At 26.1% G+C, this 15,218-nt stretch overlaps 3 protein-coding genes across 3 annotated transcripts; all 3 read left to right on the top strand.

Annotated features, from left to right (window-relative positions):
* Positions 1 to 1,343: 1,343 nt before the first annotated feature.
* On the top strand, positions 1,344 to 4,880 carry LOC145943546 (uncharacterized). The gene is made up of 9 exons (XM_083051131.1): positions 1,344 to 1,432; positions 1,661 to 1,817; positions 2,927 to 3,044; positions 3,125 to 3,386; positions 3,547 to 3,663; positions 3,738 to 3,828; positions 4,256 to 4,401; positions 4,623 to 4,755; positions 4,816 to 4,880. Exons 2-9 carry the CDS (start codon positions 1,674 to 1,676, stop codon positions 4,867 to 4,869), a joined length of 1,065 nt encoding a protein of 354 aa, XP_082907257.1. The 5' UTR covers positions 1,344 to 1,432; positions 1,661 to 1,673; the 3' UTR covers positions 4,870 to 4,880.
* Positions 4,881 to 5,686: 806 nt separating this feature from the next.
* LOC145943545 (uncharacterized) lies at positions 5,687 to 9,305 on the top strand. The gene is made up of 9 exons (XM_083051130.1): positions 5,687 to 6,131; positions 7,136 to 7,255; positions 7,372 to 7,489; positions 7,570 to 7,831; positions 7,992 to 8,108; positions 8,171 to 8,261; positions 8,663 to 8,799; positions 9,023 to 9,155; positions 9,212 to 9,305. Exons 1-9 carry the CDS (start codon positions 5,988 to 5,990, stop codon positions 9,260 to 9,262), a joined length of 1,173 nt encoding a protein of 390 aa, XP_082907256.1. The 5' UTR covers positions 5,687 to 5,987; the 3' UTR covers positions 9,263 to 9,305.
* A 1,481-nt stretch (positions 9,306 to 10,786) lies between these two features.
* LOC145943480 (uncharacterized) lies at positions 10,787 to 14,349 on the top strand. The gene is made up of 9 exons (XM_083051015.1): positions 10,787 to 10,905; positions 11,134 to 11,290; positions 12,401 to 12,518; positions 12,599 to 12,860; positions 13,021 to 13,137; positions 13,212 to 13,302; positions 13,728 to 13,873; positions 14,095 to 14,227; positions 14,288 to 14,349. The coding sequence occupies exons 2-9, from the start codon at positions 11,147 to 11,149 to the stop codon at positions 14,339 to 14,341; spliced, it is 1,065 nt and encodes a 354-aa protein (XP_082907141.1). The 5' UTR covers positions 10,787 to 10,905; positions 11,134 to 11,146; the 3' UTR covers positions 14,342 to 14,349.
* Positions 14,350 to 15,218: the final 869 nt, after the last annotated feature.

Here is a 15,218-nt window from a genome sequence, read left to right as displayed (position 1 = left end):
AAATACTGATATTACTCAATTTTTATTCTTAAGTTCTATTTTTTTTATTTGCGAAATATGTATTGTCACATTATTATTAAATATCTAATTTATACATTGTAAATGTTAATATCACTAAACTTTCTTTTATAGAATAGTCTTTTTATAATCAATATCTTATATGCAAAAAGAAATAACAAAATGTAAGAACTTAAGCTACTCAACAAAAGAATTCCATTATTTTTTTATGTAATTTAACTGTCTTTTGTAAATCAAGCTAAAAGAGATGATTTTTTTTAAAGATGACACAAAATTATTATTTACGTTAAATTACTATTTATATCATTTATTTCACAAAAATATCCGAATTTTATCTCTATTCTCTTATTTCTTATTCCTTATCGGAGCAGTTATAGTTTATATGTAATGAGTTAAAAGACACAAATTAAATCTTAAACAAATATGAATGCAATGCTAAATGTTGTACCACTGCACTTACAAGTAAAATATTTTAGATTTTTAAATACGTTTACACTTTTTAATCGTAAGAGTCAAGATGGAAAATCGATTCAGATACGCAAAAGTTTAAATACATAAAATGCATATTATACTTGATATAATTATTTCTACGAAAAAAATTCGTCCACATACATGCATTTATAAAGTATATGTTATATATATATATATATATATATATATATATATATATATATGTATGTATGTATAACGAATAAAATAATAGAAAAGACTAAAATGTGCAATCATTTAGATAAAAAAAATTGATCACAATTCGGTTAATAAAAAAATATGAAAATTTATAATGCGTAAATATGCTGAGTGTAAATCAACTTAAACAAAATATAAGATAAAAATTTAAATAATTTTAGCTTTCTAACGCTTTTAGTTTGAGCTATTTTCAGCATCTGCTTTTATCCTTGCTCAAGTTTCGTCAATTGTTCTCAATATATATATTATATACAAATATTATTTATACCAATAAATATATCCTGACTACTTTGTTCACCTATTACAATGGAATATTATAAAATATTAATTTCAAAAACAAACTTTTGATATTCGAGAACTTTATAGCGTTGTGCATTTCATCGTCAATCTATAGAGTTTGTATTTATCCCATAATGTATTAGATTTATTATTATTCGTAATATATGTTTATTTTATTATATAAAGATTTATTTCGAGCGATGAACCAATGTTATGTTTAATCGCTTTAAGATACAAAATAACAAGTTTTATTAGATAGATCAGACATTAAAATGTTTAAAGTTGGAAGATACTTTTCTCGAAGACGAAACGTATTCTATGAGTGCGCGCACTAGAATGAAATGTCGGTCCCGAAACAGAAGAAAAGCGCCTGCGTGGGATTATTTTGTGGAAAGGACTTAACACATGGAAAAATAAAACATACGTTGAAGTAATTTCAGCGTCGTGTGTAAGTATTGATCGTGTAATTATATATGTGTACATACATCACTGAGAAATTTGTTGAATTGCACGTGTTCCGATCACACGATGGTATTTTATGTAATGACTGGTATTATATTAAATTTGTGTTAAAATTTACACTGAAAGAGAGAACACGTAAAAAATATTAAATCAATAAAGAAAAGAAGGGGTGAGCGCACCATCGTCGATTTTTTCACAGTTATACGTGTTTTAGAGTTCTAAGAGAGATGACCGATATCACGGAGCAATATTTTAGTCTGAACAGAATGCTTCTTCTGGCTTTAGGCTTGTGGCCTTATGAACAATCAAAACGCGAGCGACTTCGGTTTAGTTTCTTCCTTGGTATATTGATAACTGCTATTTTATTTCAAGTAAGACAATATCTTCATATTACTACCGTGAATTAAACTATAATAAATAATAATTTATAACAACTCTGTATTATCTATTACGTGTTTCAATAATTTTTCTTAAATTGCATTTACCTATAATTTATACTGCGAAGAGCAAATATTATACAGGACATTGAACATAAAAAAAAAATAATAATACCAGTTTAGTAATAAAAATAATTAACAGATCGCGAGACATGCATCTCAATTATTTTAATGCGTAAACTGTATGTGATATCAGTGCCTTTGATCATTTGTAAATTAGAAATTGTGGATTTTTGATATTTTTTTTATATTAATAGTTATATTAATAATTTCGGTTCCAATCCTTCTTTATACATAACGTTATAAAAATAGTACGATGTTGAAAGAACTCTGTATATGATAATAATTACAAAACATTTTCATATAACACAATTGAGTATATAAAAATAATTACAACAATTTAGAGTACTGATTCCATTCGGATATTTTTGCAAACGCTCTAATGACAAAACATGTAAGCAAACATGTGATATATGTATAAAACATTATTATAATGATTATACGTCATAAAAGTACCTTTGTGTGTCTTATTCTAAAACAGAATTATCATTTATTTATATGATTTCGTACTCTTTCTAGTCCCTTAGATTATAATATATATTAGGATCAATAAAAAGATTTATAAAATAAAAACTAAATATATGTTTTTATCTGAGAACGAATAAATCAAAATTCTAAAGATCCTAATGAACTCGATGTCCATTGTGCAATTGGCAATTAGACAATCCAATAAAAAAATTAAAGTTTTTATTAACAATTTTTAAAAAAAGTTCTTTAATGCAAACATTTCTAAAAAAATCATTGCTTACAGTTTACTACGTTTCTTACTTCGAAATGTACAGTTGATTTCGTCATCAAAATTTTAACTAACGCACTCTTTTTTACTATTTTTGCGATAAAATACATCTTCTTCGCTATTAATACCGAAAATGTAAGTTAACGGTTTATAGTACCCATTTTAAGCGATAGTTTTGACAATCAAATTTTTATAACTAGTAATTCATTCTGACATACAACGATGTAACTAATTGTTGGACTGACAGGTAAAAGATTTATTGATACAAATTCAAAATATATATGATAAACTAAGAAATAAATCCGAAAACGCTATCATTGAAAAATATAGTTATTACGCGAAACGTTGTACGATTCTGCTTACAAGTAAGTCAAAATATAAGTGTAAACTTTTGGAACTTTATGCAACAGAAGTTTAAATGCTAATTATTTTCTAATACTTCTAGCATGTCTATTTTGTAGTATAGTTGCTTTTATTGTCGCACAATTTTGGTGGAATATAATTGATGTTGTTTTATCGATAAACATATCTCAATCACGTCGCCTGCCGTTTAAAACAGAGTATTTCATCGATCAAAAAAAATATTTCTTTTTAATTCTACTGCACTTAGATGCAGCAATTTGCATAGGATTTGGTATTCTAGTGGCAACCGGATCGATGTTTCTTGCATATCTTATACATATCTGTGGATTGTTTAAAATCGCTAGGTATATAAAAACAAAAATTTAATCGAGTTGTAAATACAACTGCGTAATACTGTAAATAAATATAAATAGAATTTAATATAAACAGAATTTTTATCTACAAAAATATATTGCAAAGGCAAATAAGACAGAAAATGTGCTTCTTGATAAATATTATTCACAGTTATCGCATTGAACATGCAATGAGAGTCAGTATGTTACAAAATATTACTCCAGAGAAGAATACATTGATATTAAAAGAAATAATATGTGCCGTAGATATACATCGGCAAGCAATGAAGTCAGTATTCACTCGATAATAAGCGTATAATATAATTTATAATTTATCTAATAATATTTTGTTTGCCTTTGAAGATTATCCAAAGTTTTGTCATCTAGATTTGAAGTAATGTTGTGCTATTTAATAGTAACAGGCGTAATATTACTAAGCCTTAATCTTTTTCAGGTATGTCTCGAATTATATTCTTAAAGATGCTTCTAAACATTTAAACACTTAAAATATATATTCTATAATCTACAATATAATGTGTGTTTTACGACACACACATAAGGGAAAGATCTCTTGTTTCCCTTTCTCTCTCTATTTTTTTCTTTAGTTCTTTTAATTTTATATTTTTGATTAATTAATATTGCGTATAAATTATATTTTTGAAAACAAAATAAAGAATTAATAATACAAAATGAGGAAAATATCTTCAAAACTATGTAAAATGTAAAATTTATAATGTAAACACGGGTATTATGTTTTTGTATAAATTTATTATAATTTTCACTATATATAATTAATTTAGGAACTTAGAATGTGTATAACGTAAAATGATTGAGAAACCGTATTTAAAAAACTGATTACAGTTATTAAATTTGTATTTTAGATTTTTCAGATTATATCGGTTGGAGATGATATCTCCGAAATTTTAATTCCATTTCTAGTTACAGTTATTATTATTTTATACATGTTCTGCGCCAACTACATGGGGCAAAGACTAACAGATTACAATAAACATATATTTGTTACCGTGTAAGATATACTCTTATAAAATACAACCATATATATAACAGTTAGTTATATAAAATTTTACATTGAAAGCAAGAAGCATAGATAATTAGTTTGTAAAACAAATAAGCATATACTGTACGGACGTAAATGTGTATATTTTTTACGTATATATATATTTATATCATAATTATTAATTATTTTCTATTTCTAAAATTACAAATTTGTTTACACTAATTGTGTAGGTACAACGTTCAGTGGTACATAGCTCCGTTACATATACAGAGACTGATATTGTTTCTATTGCAGAGAAGCACCCAGGAATTTACTATAAATGTTGGTGGATTATTTATTGCATCGTTAGAGAGTTTCAGCACGGTAAGAGGAAATATAAATATCTTTCGAAATGCATCAATATATTACAAATAAACATTACAGTTGGTGAAAGCTTCGGTCTCTTACTTTACTGTCATATATTCAACGCAAAAATAATATAGGAAAAGAAATAATAACATATATATATATATAATTAATATATTAATTTATAATGTAAACAAAATGTAGTTAACTTCGAAATATTACAATTACATTATATTCAAAATTTGAAAGGGAATGAATATTAATCACATAGGTTTATTTAGAAACAGACGTAAGAAATCTCCGAAAATATATATATATTTAATTAAAGATATACACAACACATAGATTATACATACAGATTACATAGATTTTCAATGCATCAAAAAACTAAGCATTCTTCGATATCATATACGAAACACTGATACAAATTCACTTAGTTTTTAATTTAAGTTTCATTTTCTTTATTTGCAATATATATATAGTTACATTATCATTATATATCTAATTTATACATCGCCAATGTTAATGTCGCCAAATTTTTTTTATAACTTTGTCTTTTTGTAATAAATGAGTTATGTGCAAGAAAGAAAACATATCGAGTATTGAACCAATGTTCTGTTCAATAATATTTCAAGTAACCTGAATGAACCGTAATCTGTATCAAATAAGTTTTCAAGTTCTTCAATCTGTTTTTTATAATATATTAGGAACAAGGAGCAAATCTTAATTGTGCCGATTTTCTAGTTAAAATTTAAAAGCGCCGTGCATTTATCTAATTGATTCGATTTAAGATAACATAAGTTTCACCAAATAGAGCTGACATCGAAATGTTTAAAGTTGAAAGATATTCCTCTCGAAGACCAAACGTATTCTATGAGTGCGCGAACTAGAATGAAGTGTCAGTTCCGAAAAAGAAACAAAGCGCTTGCGTGGAATTATTTTGGGGGAAAGGGCTTAATTCATGGGAAGAAGACATACGTCGAAGTAATTTCAGCGCCTTATCGAATAAATAATTCAGTCGTATCGATCGTGTAATTATATACACTTCACCGAGAAATTTGTGGAATTGCACGTGTTCCGATCACACGACGGTATTTTGTGTAATGCCTAGTGTTTTATTAAATTTGCGTTGAAATTTACACTGAAAGAGAGAACTTGTGGAAAATATTAAATCGATCAATGAAAAAAGAAGAGGTAAGCGCACCATCGTCGATTTTTTCAGTCATACATATTCTAGATTTCTTAGAGAGATGACCTATATCACAACACAATATTTCAGTCTTAATCGAATGCTTCTGCAGACTGTAGGCTTATGGCCCTATCAACATTCAAAAGTCGATCGACTTTGGTTTATTTTCTGCCTTGGTATTTTGACGACTGCTGTTTTATTTCAAGTAAGACAACATCTTCATATTATTGTATACTACTATAAGCTAACAATAAGTTATACAATGATCTATGTTAATGATAACAGTTCTGTATTATTTATTATGTGTTTCAATAATTTATTAAATTTTATTTATTTATAATTTATATTTAAAAAAAAGTAATTGTTATATGAGACATCGAAAACGAAAAACAAAAAACAAAAGATGAAATCAATTTAATAATAAATATAATTAATAGATCGGCATATATCAAATATATGCAATTATCTGAATACTTAAACTGTGTGCGATATCTTACTTATTTGTAAAAATTGTAACTTCGATATATTTTTATATTAAAAATTTCGGTTTTAATCTCAATTTACATAATGTTATTAAAATATATTACGATAATTTTAACAAACGCTCTGAATATAATTGTAATTACAAAACATCTTCATATATCGTAATTATTATATAAAAATTATGTATTATATATAAAACCAATTACTATAAAGAATAGAATAGAATACCGAATCTATTCGGATGTTTCCGCAGACTCTCTAACGACAATAAATATATGCAAAAATGTGATTTATATGCTTAAAACATACTTCTAATATTCATATACGTGTATGGCATAAAAAGAATAATCTTCGTGTTCCTTCTTCTAAAACAGAACAAAAATTTGTATTTTGTTTATACTCTTTCTTATATCTTTGATTAAAATATTTAAACTACTAATAACTCGAAATTTTTTTACAATGGATTGCCTGACTGCCAACCGTATACAACGATATCACGTTATATTTGATCCAATATTTAAAAAATTTATAAAATAAAAATTAAACATGTGTTCTTACCTTAGAATGCATAAAATGAAATTCTACTATAGATCATAATAGACTTGATATCTGTTGTACAGTTGGCAGTCAGACAATGTATTGTAAAAAAATTTCGAGTTATTAATAGTTCAAATGCAGAGTCTTTAATGCAAACATTGCTAAAAAAAAAATACTGTGTGTTTGTAGTTTACTTCATTTCTTACTTCAAAATGCACGGCTGATTTCGTCGTCAAAATCCTAGCTAACGCACTCTTTTTTACTTATTTTGTGATAAAATATATATTCTTCGCTAATAATGCCGAAGTTGTAAGTTAATGATTTATATTATAATAATACACATTCTAAGCGATAGTTCTGAAATTTTTATAACTAATAATTCCTTCTGACATACAATACGATGTAACTAATTGTCGGACTGATAGATGAAATATTTATTAATACAATTTCAACATATATATGATCAATTAAGAAATAAATATGAAAACGCTATTATTGAAGAATATAGCTATTATGCGAAACGTTGTACGATTATGCTTATAAGTAAGTCAAAATATAAGTGTAAACTTTTGGAACATTATGCAACAGAAGTTTAAATGCTAATTATTTTCTAATACTTCTAGCATGTGCATTTTGTAGTATAGTTGCTTTTATTGTCGCACAATTTTGGTGGAATATAATTGATGTTGTTTTATCGATAAACATATCTCAATCACGTCGCCTGCTGATTAAAACAGAGTATTTCATCGATCAAGAAAAATATTTCTTTTTAATTCTATTGCACTTAAATACAGCATTTTGTATAGGGATGACTACACTACTGGCAAACGGATCGATGCTTATTGCATATCTTACACATATGTGTGGATTGTTTAAAATCGCAAGGTATATAAAAACAAAAATTTAATCGAGTTGTAAATAAAACTGCGTAATACTGTAAATAAATATAAATAGAATTTAAAATAAACAGAATTTTTATGTACAAAAATATATTGCAAAGGCAAATAAGACAGAAAATGTGCTTCTTGATAAATATTATTCACAGTTATCGCATTGAACACGCAATGAGCGCCAATATGTTACAAAATATTAGTCCAAAGAAGGATACATTAATATTAAAAGAAATAATATGTGCCGTAGATATACATCGGCAAGCAATGAAGTTAGTATCCACTCGATAATAGGCGTATAATACGTCTAATAATATTTTGTTTGCCTTTAAAGATTGTCTAAAGTTTTGGTATCCAGATTTGAAGCAATGTTGTTCTGTTTAATAATAGTAGGAGTAGTATCACTGAGTCTTAATCTCTTTCAGGTATGTTTCGAATTATGTTCTTAAAGCTGCTTTTGAACACCCAAGCGCTTAAAATATTCTATAATACAATGTGTGTTTTATGTTATACACAAGGGAGATCTCTCGTTTCCTTTCTCTCTCTGTTGTTTTTCTTAGTTTTTTTACGCTGATATTTTTAATTAATTAATATTGCGTAAAATTTATATATTTTTGTAAACAAAATAAGAAACTATAATATTCAAAATGAGGAAAATGTCTTTAAAGTAAAAATTATAATATAAATTTCGCAGGTATTATGTGTTTCTATAAATTTATTATAATTTTTACTAATTAATTTAGAAACTTTGAATGTGTATAACATAGAATGATCGAAAAACCGAAGTTATCTAAAAATTTGATTAGTTATAAAATTTGTATTTTAGATTTTTCGGATTGGAGATAATATTGATGAAGTTTTAAATCCTTGTTTACTTACATTTATAAGTATTTTATATATGTTTTACGCAAACTATATGGGGCAAAACTTAACAGATCATAATAAACACATATTTGTTAACGTGTAAGATATACTCTTATAAAATACAACTATGTAGAGTAGTTATAGTTATATAAAATTTTACATTGCAATCAAGAAGCATAATAGTAATAATAGGTAATAGTAGTTTGTAAAACAAATTAGCATATGCTGTGCAGACGTGAATGTGCATATTTATATGTGTGTGTATCAAAATTATTCATTTTATATTTCTAAAATTAAAAATTTGTTTATACTAATTGTGTAGGTACAACGTTCAGTGGTACGTAGCTCCGTTACATGTACAGAGATTGATACTGATTCTATTGCAGAAAGGCGCCCAGGAATTTACTGTAGGTGTCGGTGGATTATTTGTTGGATCGTTAGAGTGTTTTGCCACGGTAAGAAAAAAATATCTCTCAGAATGCATTCAACCTATTACACATAAACATTTCAGTTGGTGAAAGCTTCGGTCTCTTACTTTACTGTCATATATTCAACGCAATAATAAGATAAGAGAAATAGTAATAAATATAAATGTGTATATGTATATGTATATATAAATTATAGTGTGACAAAACTTCAATATTACAATTATATTATATTTAAAATTTAAAAGGATATGAATATTAATTCTATATAGGTACATAGATTACATAGATTTTCAAGAACTGCATCGAACAATTGAATATTCTTCGATTTCATATATGAAATACTGATATTATTCAATTTTTATTCTTAAGTTCTATTTTTTTTATTTGCGAAATATGTATTGTCACATTATTATTAAATATCTAATTTATACATTGTAAATGTTAATATCATTAAACTTTCTTTTATAGAATAGTCTTTTTATAATCAATATCTTATATGCAAAAAGAAATAACAAAATCTAAGAACTTAAGCTACTCAACAAAAGAATTCCATTATTTTTTTATGTAATTTAACTGTCTTTTGTAAATCAAGCTAAAAGAGATGATTTTTTTTAAAGATGACACAAAATTATTATTTACGTTAAATTACTATTTATATTATTTATTTCACAAATATCCGAATTTTATCTCTATTCTCTTATCTCTTATTCTCTATCGGAGCAGTTATAGTTTATATGTAATGAGTTAAAAGACACAAATTAAATTGATCTTAAACAAATATGAATGCAATGCTAAATGTTGTACCACTGCACTTACAAGTAAAATATTTTAGATTTTTAAATACGTTTACACTTTTTAATCGTAAGAGTCAAGATGGAAAATCGATTCAGATACGCAAAAGTTTAAATACATAAAATGCATATTATACTTCATATAATTATTTCTACGAAAAAAATTCCTCCACATACATGCATTTATAAAGTATACATATATATATATATATATATATATATATATATATATATATATATATGTATGTATGTATAACGAATAAAATAATAGAAAAAACTAAAATGTGCAATCATTTAGATAAAAAAAATTGATCACAATTAGGTTAATAAAAAAATATGAAAATTTATAATGCGTATATATGCTGAGTGTAAATCAACTTAAACAAAATATAAGATAAAAATTTAAATAATTTTAGCTTTCTAACGCTTTTAGTTTGAGCTATTTTCAGCATCTGCTTTTATACTTGCTCAAGTTTCGTCAACTGTTCTCAATATATATATTATATACAAATATTATTTATACCAATAAATATATCCTGACTACTTTGTTTACCTATTACAACGGAATATTATAAAATATTAATTTCAAAATCAAACTTTTGATATTCGAGAACTTTATAGCGTTGTGCACTTCATCGTCAATCTATATATAGAGTTTGTATTTATCCCATAATGTATTAGATTTATTATTATTTGTAATATATGTTTATTTTATTATTTAAACATTTATTTCGAGCGATGAACCAATGTTATGTTTAATCGCTTTAAGATACAAAATAACAAGTTTTATTAGATAGATCAGACATTAAAATGTTTAAAGTTGGAAGATACTTTTCTCGAAGACGAAACGTATTCTATGAGTGCGCGCACTAGAAAGAAATGTCGGTCCCGAAACAGAAGAAAAGCGCCTGCGTGGGATTATTTTGTGGAAAGGACTTAACTCATGGAAAAATAAAACATACGTTGAAGTAATTTCAGCGTCGTGTGTAAGTATTGATCGTGTAATTATATATGTGTACATACATCACTGAGAAATTTGTTGAATTGCACGTGTTCCGATCACACGATGGTATTTTATGTAATGACTGGTATTATATTAAATTTGTGTTAAAATTTACACTGAAAGAGAGAACACGTAAAAAATATTAAATCAATAAAGAAAAGAAGGGGTGAGCGCACCATCGTCGATTTTTTCACAGTTATACGTGTTTTAGAGTTCTAAGAGAGATGACCGATATCACGGAGCAATATTTTAGTCTGAACAGAATGCTTCTTCTGGCTTTAGGCTTGTGGCCTTATGAACAATCAAAACGCGAGCGACTTCGGTTTAGTTTCTTCCTTGGTATATTGATAACTGCTATTTTATTTCAAGTAAGATAATATCTTCATATTACTACCGTGAACTAAACTATAATAAATAATAATTTATAACAACTCTGTATTATCTATTACGTGTTTCAATAATTTTTCTTAAATTGCATTTACCTATAATTTATACTGCGAAGAGCAAATATTATACAGGACATTGAACATAAAAAAAAAATAATAATACCAGTTTAGTAATAAAAATAATTAACAGATCGCGAGACATGCATCTCAATTATTTTAATGCGTAAACTGTATGTGATATCAGTGCCTTTGATCATTTGTAAATTAGAAATTGTGGATTTTTGATATTTTTTTTATATTAATAGTTATATTAATAATTTCGGTTCCAATCCTTCTTTATACATAACGTTATAAAAATAGTACGATGTTGAAAGAACTCTGTATATGATAATAATTACAAAACATTTTCATATAACACAATTGAGTATATAAAAATAATTACAACAATTAAGAGTACTGATTCCATTCGGATATTTTTGCAAACGCTCTAATGACAAAACATGTAAGCAAACATGTGATAAAACATTATTATAATGTTTATACGTCATAAAAGTACCTTTGTGTGTCTTATTCTAAAACAGAATTATCATTTATTTATATGATTTCGTACTCTTTCTAGTCCATTAGATTATAATATATATTAGGATCAATAAAAAGATTTATAAAATAAAAACTAAATATATGTTTTTATCTGAGAACGAATAAATCAAAATTCTAAAGATCCTACCTACCTACCTGAACTCGATGTCCATTGTGCAATTGGCAATTAGACAATCCAATAAAAAAATTAAAGTTTTTATTAACAATTTTTAAAAAAAGTTCTTTAATGCAAACATTTCTAAAAAAATCATTGCTAACAGTTTACTACGTTTCTTACTTCGAAATGTACAGTTGATTTCGTCATCAAAATTTTAACTAACGCACTCTTTTTTACTATTTTTGCGATAAAATACATCTTCTTCGCTATAAATACCGAAAATGTAAGTTAACGGTTTATAGTACCCATTTTAAGCGATAGTTTTGACAATCAAATTTTTATAACTAGTAATTCATTCTGACATACAACGATGTAACTAATTGTTGGACTGACAGGTAAAAGATTTATTGATACAAATTCAAAATATATATGATAAACTAAGAAATAAATCCGAAAACGCTATCATTGAAAAATATAGTTATTACGCGAAACGTTGTACGATTCTGCTTACAAGTAAGTCAAAATATAAGTGTAAACTTTTGGAACTTTATGCAACAGAAGTTTAAATGCTAATTATTTTCTAATACTTCTAGCATGTCTATTTTGTAGTATAGTTGCTTTTATTGTCGCACAATTTTGGTGGAATATAATTGATGTTGTTTTATCGATAAACATATCTCAATCACGTCGCCTGCCGTTTAAAACAGAGTATTTCATCGATCAAAAAAAATATTTCTTTTTAATTCTACTGCACTTAGATGCAGCAATTTGCATAGGATTTGGTATTCTAGTGGCAACCGGATCGATGTTTCTTGCATATCTTATACATATCTGTGGATTGTTTAAAATCGCTAGGTATATAAAAACAAAAATTTAATCGAGTTGTAAATAAAACTGCGTAATACTGTAAATAAATATAAATAGAATTTAATATAAACAGAATTTTTATCTACAAAAATATATTGCAAAGCCAAATAAGACAGAAAATGTGCTTCTTGATAAATATTATTCACAGTTATCGCATTGAACATGCAATGAGAGTCAGTATGTTACAAAATATTACTCCAGAGAAGAATACATTGATATTAAAAGAAATAATATGTGCCGTAGATATACATCGGCAAGCAATGAAGTCAGTATTCACTCGATAATAAGCGTATAATATAATTTATAATTTATCTAATAATATTTTGTTTGCCTTTGAAGATTATCCAAAGTTTTGTCATCTAGATTTGAAGTAATGTTGTGCTATTTAATAGTAACAGGCGTAATATTACTAAGCCTTAATCTTTTTCAGGTATGTCTCGAATTATATTCTTAAAGATGCTTCTAAACATTTAAACACTTAAAATATATTCTATAATCTACAATATAATGTGTGTTTTACGACACACACATAAGGGAAAGATCTCTTGTTTCCCTTTCTCTCTCTATTTTTTTCTTTAGTACTTTTAATTTTATATTTTTGATTAATTAATATTGCGTATAAATTATATTTTTGTAAACAAAATAAAGAATTAATAATACAAAATGAGGAAAATATCTTCAAAACTATGTAAAATGTAAAATTTATAATGTAAACACGGGTATTATGTTTTTGTATAAATTTATTATAATTTTCACTATATATAATTAATTTAGGAACTTAGAATGTGTATAACGTAAAATGATTGAGAAACCGTATTTAAAAAACTGATTACAGTTATTAAATTTGTATTTTAGATTTTTCAGATTATATCGGTTGGAGATGATATCTCCGAAATTTTAATTCCATTTCTAGTTACAGTTATTATTATTTTATACATGTTCTGCGCCAACTACATGGGGCAAAGACTAACAGATTACAATAAACATATATTTGTTACCGTGTAAGATATACTCTTATAAAATACAACCATATATATAACAGTTAGTTATATAAAATTTTACATTGAAAGCAAGAAGCATAGATAATTAGTTTGTAAAACAAATAAGCATATACTGTACGGACGTAAATGTGTATATTTTTTACGTATATATATATTTATATCATAATTATTAATTATTTTCTATTTCTAAAATTACAAATTTGTTTACACTAATTGTGTAGGTACAACGTTCAGTGGTACATAGCACCGTTACATATACAGAGACTGATATTGTTTCTATTGCAGAGAAGCACCCAGGAATTTACTATAAATGTTGGTGGATTATTTATTGCATCGTTAGAGAGTTTCAGCACGGTAAGAGGAAATATAAATATCTTTCGAAATGCATCAATATATTACAAATAAACATTACAGTTGGTGAAAGCTTCGGTCTCTTACTTTACTGTCATATATTCAACGCAAAAATAATATAGGAAAAGAAATAATAACATATATATATATAATTAATATATTAATTTATAATGTAAACAAAATGTAGTTAACTTCGAAATATTACAATTACATTATATTCAAAATTTGAAAGGGAATGAATATTAATCACATAGGTTTATTTAGAAACAGACGCAAAAAATCTCCGAAAATATATATATATTTAATTAAAGATATACACAACACATAGATTATACATACAGATTACATAGATTTTCAATGCATCAAAAAACTAAGCATTCTTCGATATCATATACGAAACACTGATACAAATTCACTTAATTTTTAATTTAAGTTTCATTTTCTTTATTTGCAATATATATATAGTTACATTATCATTATATATCTAATTTATTCATCGCCAATGTTAATGTCGCCAAATTTTTTTTATAACTTTGTCTTTTTGTAATAAATGAGTTATGTGCAAGAAAGAAAACATATCGAGTATTGAACCAATGTTCTGTTCAATAATATTTCAAGTAACCTGAATGAACCGTAATCTGTATCAAATAAGTTTTCAATTTCGTTCTTCAATCTGTTTTTTATAATATATTAGGAACAAGGAGCAAATCTTAATTGTGCCGATTTTCTAGTTAAAATTTAAAAGCGCCGTGCATTCATCTAATTGATTCGATTTAAGATAACATAAGTTTCACCAAATAGAGCTGACATCGAAATGTTTAAAGTTGGAAGATATTCCTCTCGAAGACCAAACGTATTCTATGAGTGCGCGAACTAGAATGAAGTGTCAGTTCCGAAAAAGAAACAAAGCGCTTGCGTGGAATTATTTTGGGGGAAAGGGCTTAATTCATGGGAAGAAGACATACGTCGAAGTAATTTCAGCGCCTTATCGAAT

The sequence above is a fragment of the Prenolepis imparis genome, unplaced genomic scaffold, assembly GCF_030444845.1.
Source record: "Prenolepis imparis isolate NDT839.2.m4 unplaced genomic scaffold, iyPreImpa1.0 SCAF_12, whole genome shotgun sequence".
In the NCBI taxonomy this organism is placed as follows: domain Eukaryota; kingdom Metazoa; phylum Arthropoda; class Insecta; order Hymenoptera; family Formicidae; genus Prenolepis; species Prenolepis imparis.
Note: the sequence above shows the minus strand (reverse complement) of the source record. Positions and strands in the feature narration are given on the sequence as shown.

Excerpts from the sequence above, each read along its gene's own strand:
- LOC145943480 (XM_083051015.1), top strand. The coding sequence starts at position 11,147 with ATGACCGATATCACGGAGCAATATTTTAGTCTGAACAGAATGCTTCTT. Across the intron at positions 12,519-12,598 it reads TTGTACGATTCTGCTTACAA|CATGTCTATTTTGTAGTATA; the intron begins GTAAGTCAAAAT and ends TAATACTTCTAG. Across the intron at positions 13,138-13,211 it reads ATACATCGGCAAGCAATGAA|ATTATCCAAAGTTTTGTCAT; the intron begins GTCAGTATTCAC and ends TTGCCTTTGAAG.
- LOC145943545 (XM_083051130.1), top strand. The coding sequence starts at position 5,988 with ATGACCTATATCACAACACAATATTTCAGTCTTAATCGAATGCTTCTG. Across the intron at positions 6,132-7,135 it reads CGACTGCTGTTTTATTTCAA|TTTACTTCATTTCTTACTTC; the intron begins GTAAGACAACAT and ends GTGTGTTTGTAG. Across the intron at positions 7,832-7,991 it reads GGATTGTTTAAAATCGCAAG|TTATCGCATTGAACACGCAA; the intron begins GTATATAAAAAC and ends TATTATTCACAG.
- LOC145943546 (XM_083051131.1), top strand. The coding sequence starts at position 1,674 with ATGACCGATATCACGGAGCAATATTTTAGTCTGAACAGAATGCTTCTT. Across the intron at positions 3,664-3,737 it reads ATACATCGGCAAGCAATGAA|ATTATCCAAAGTTTTGTCAT; the intron begins GTCAGTATTCAC and ends TTGCCTTTGAAG. Across the intron at positions 4,756-4,815 it reads CGTTAGAGAGTTTCAGCACG|TTGGTGAAAGCTTCGGTCTC; the intron begins GTAAGAGGAAAT and ends TAAACATTACAG.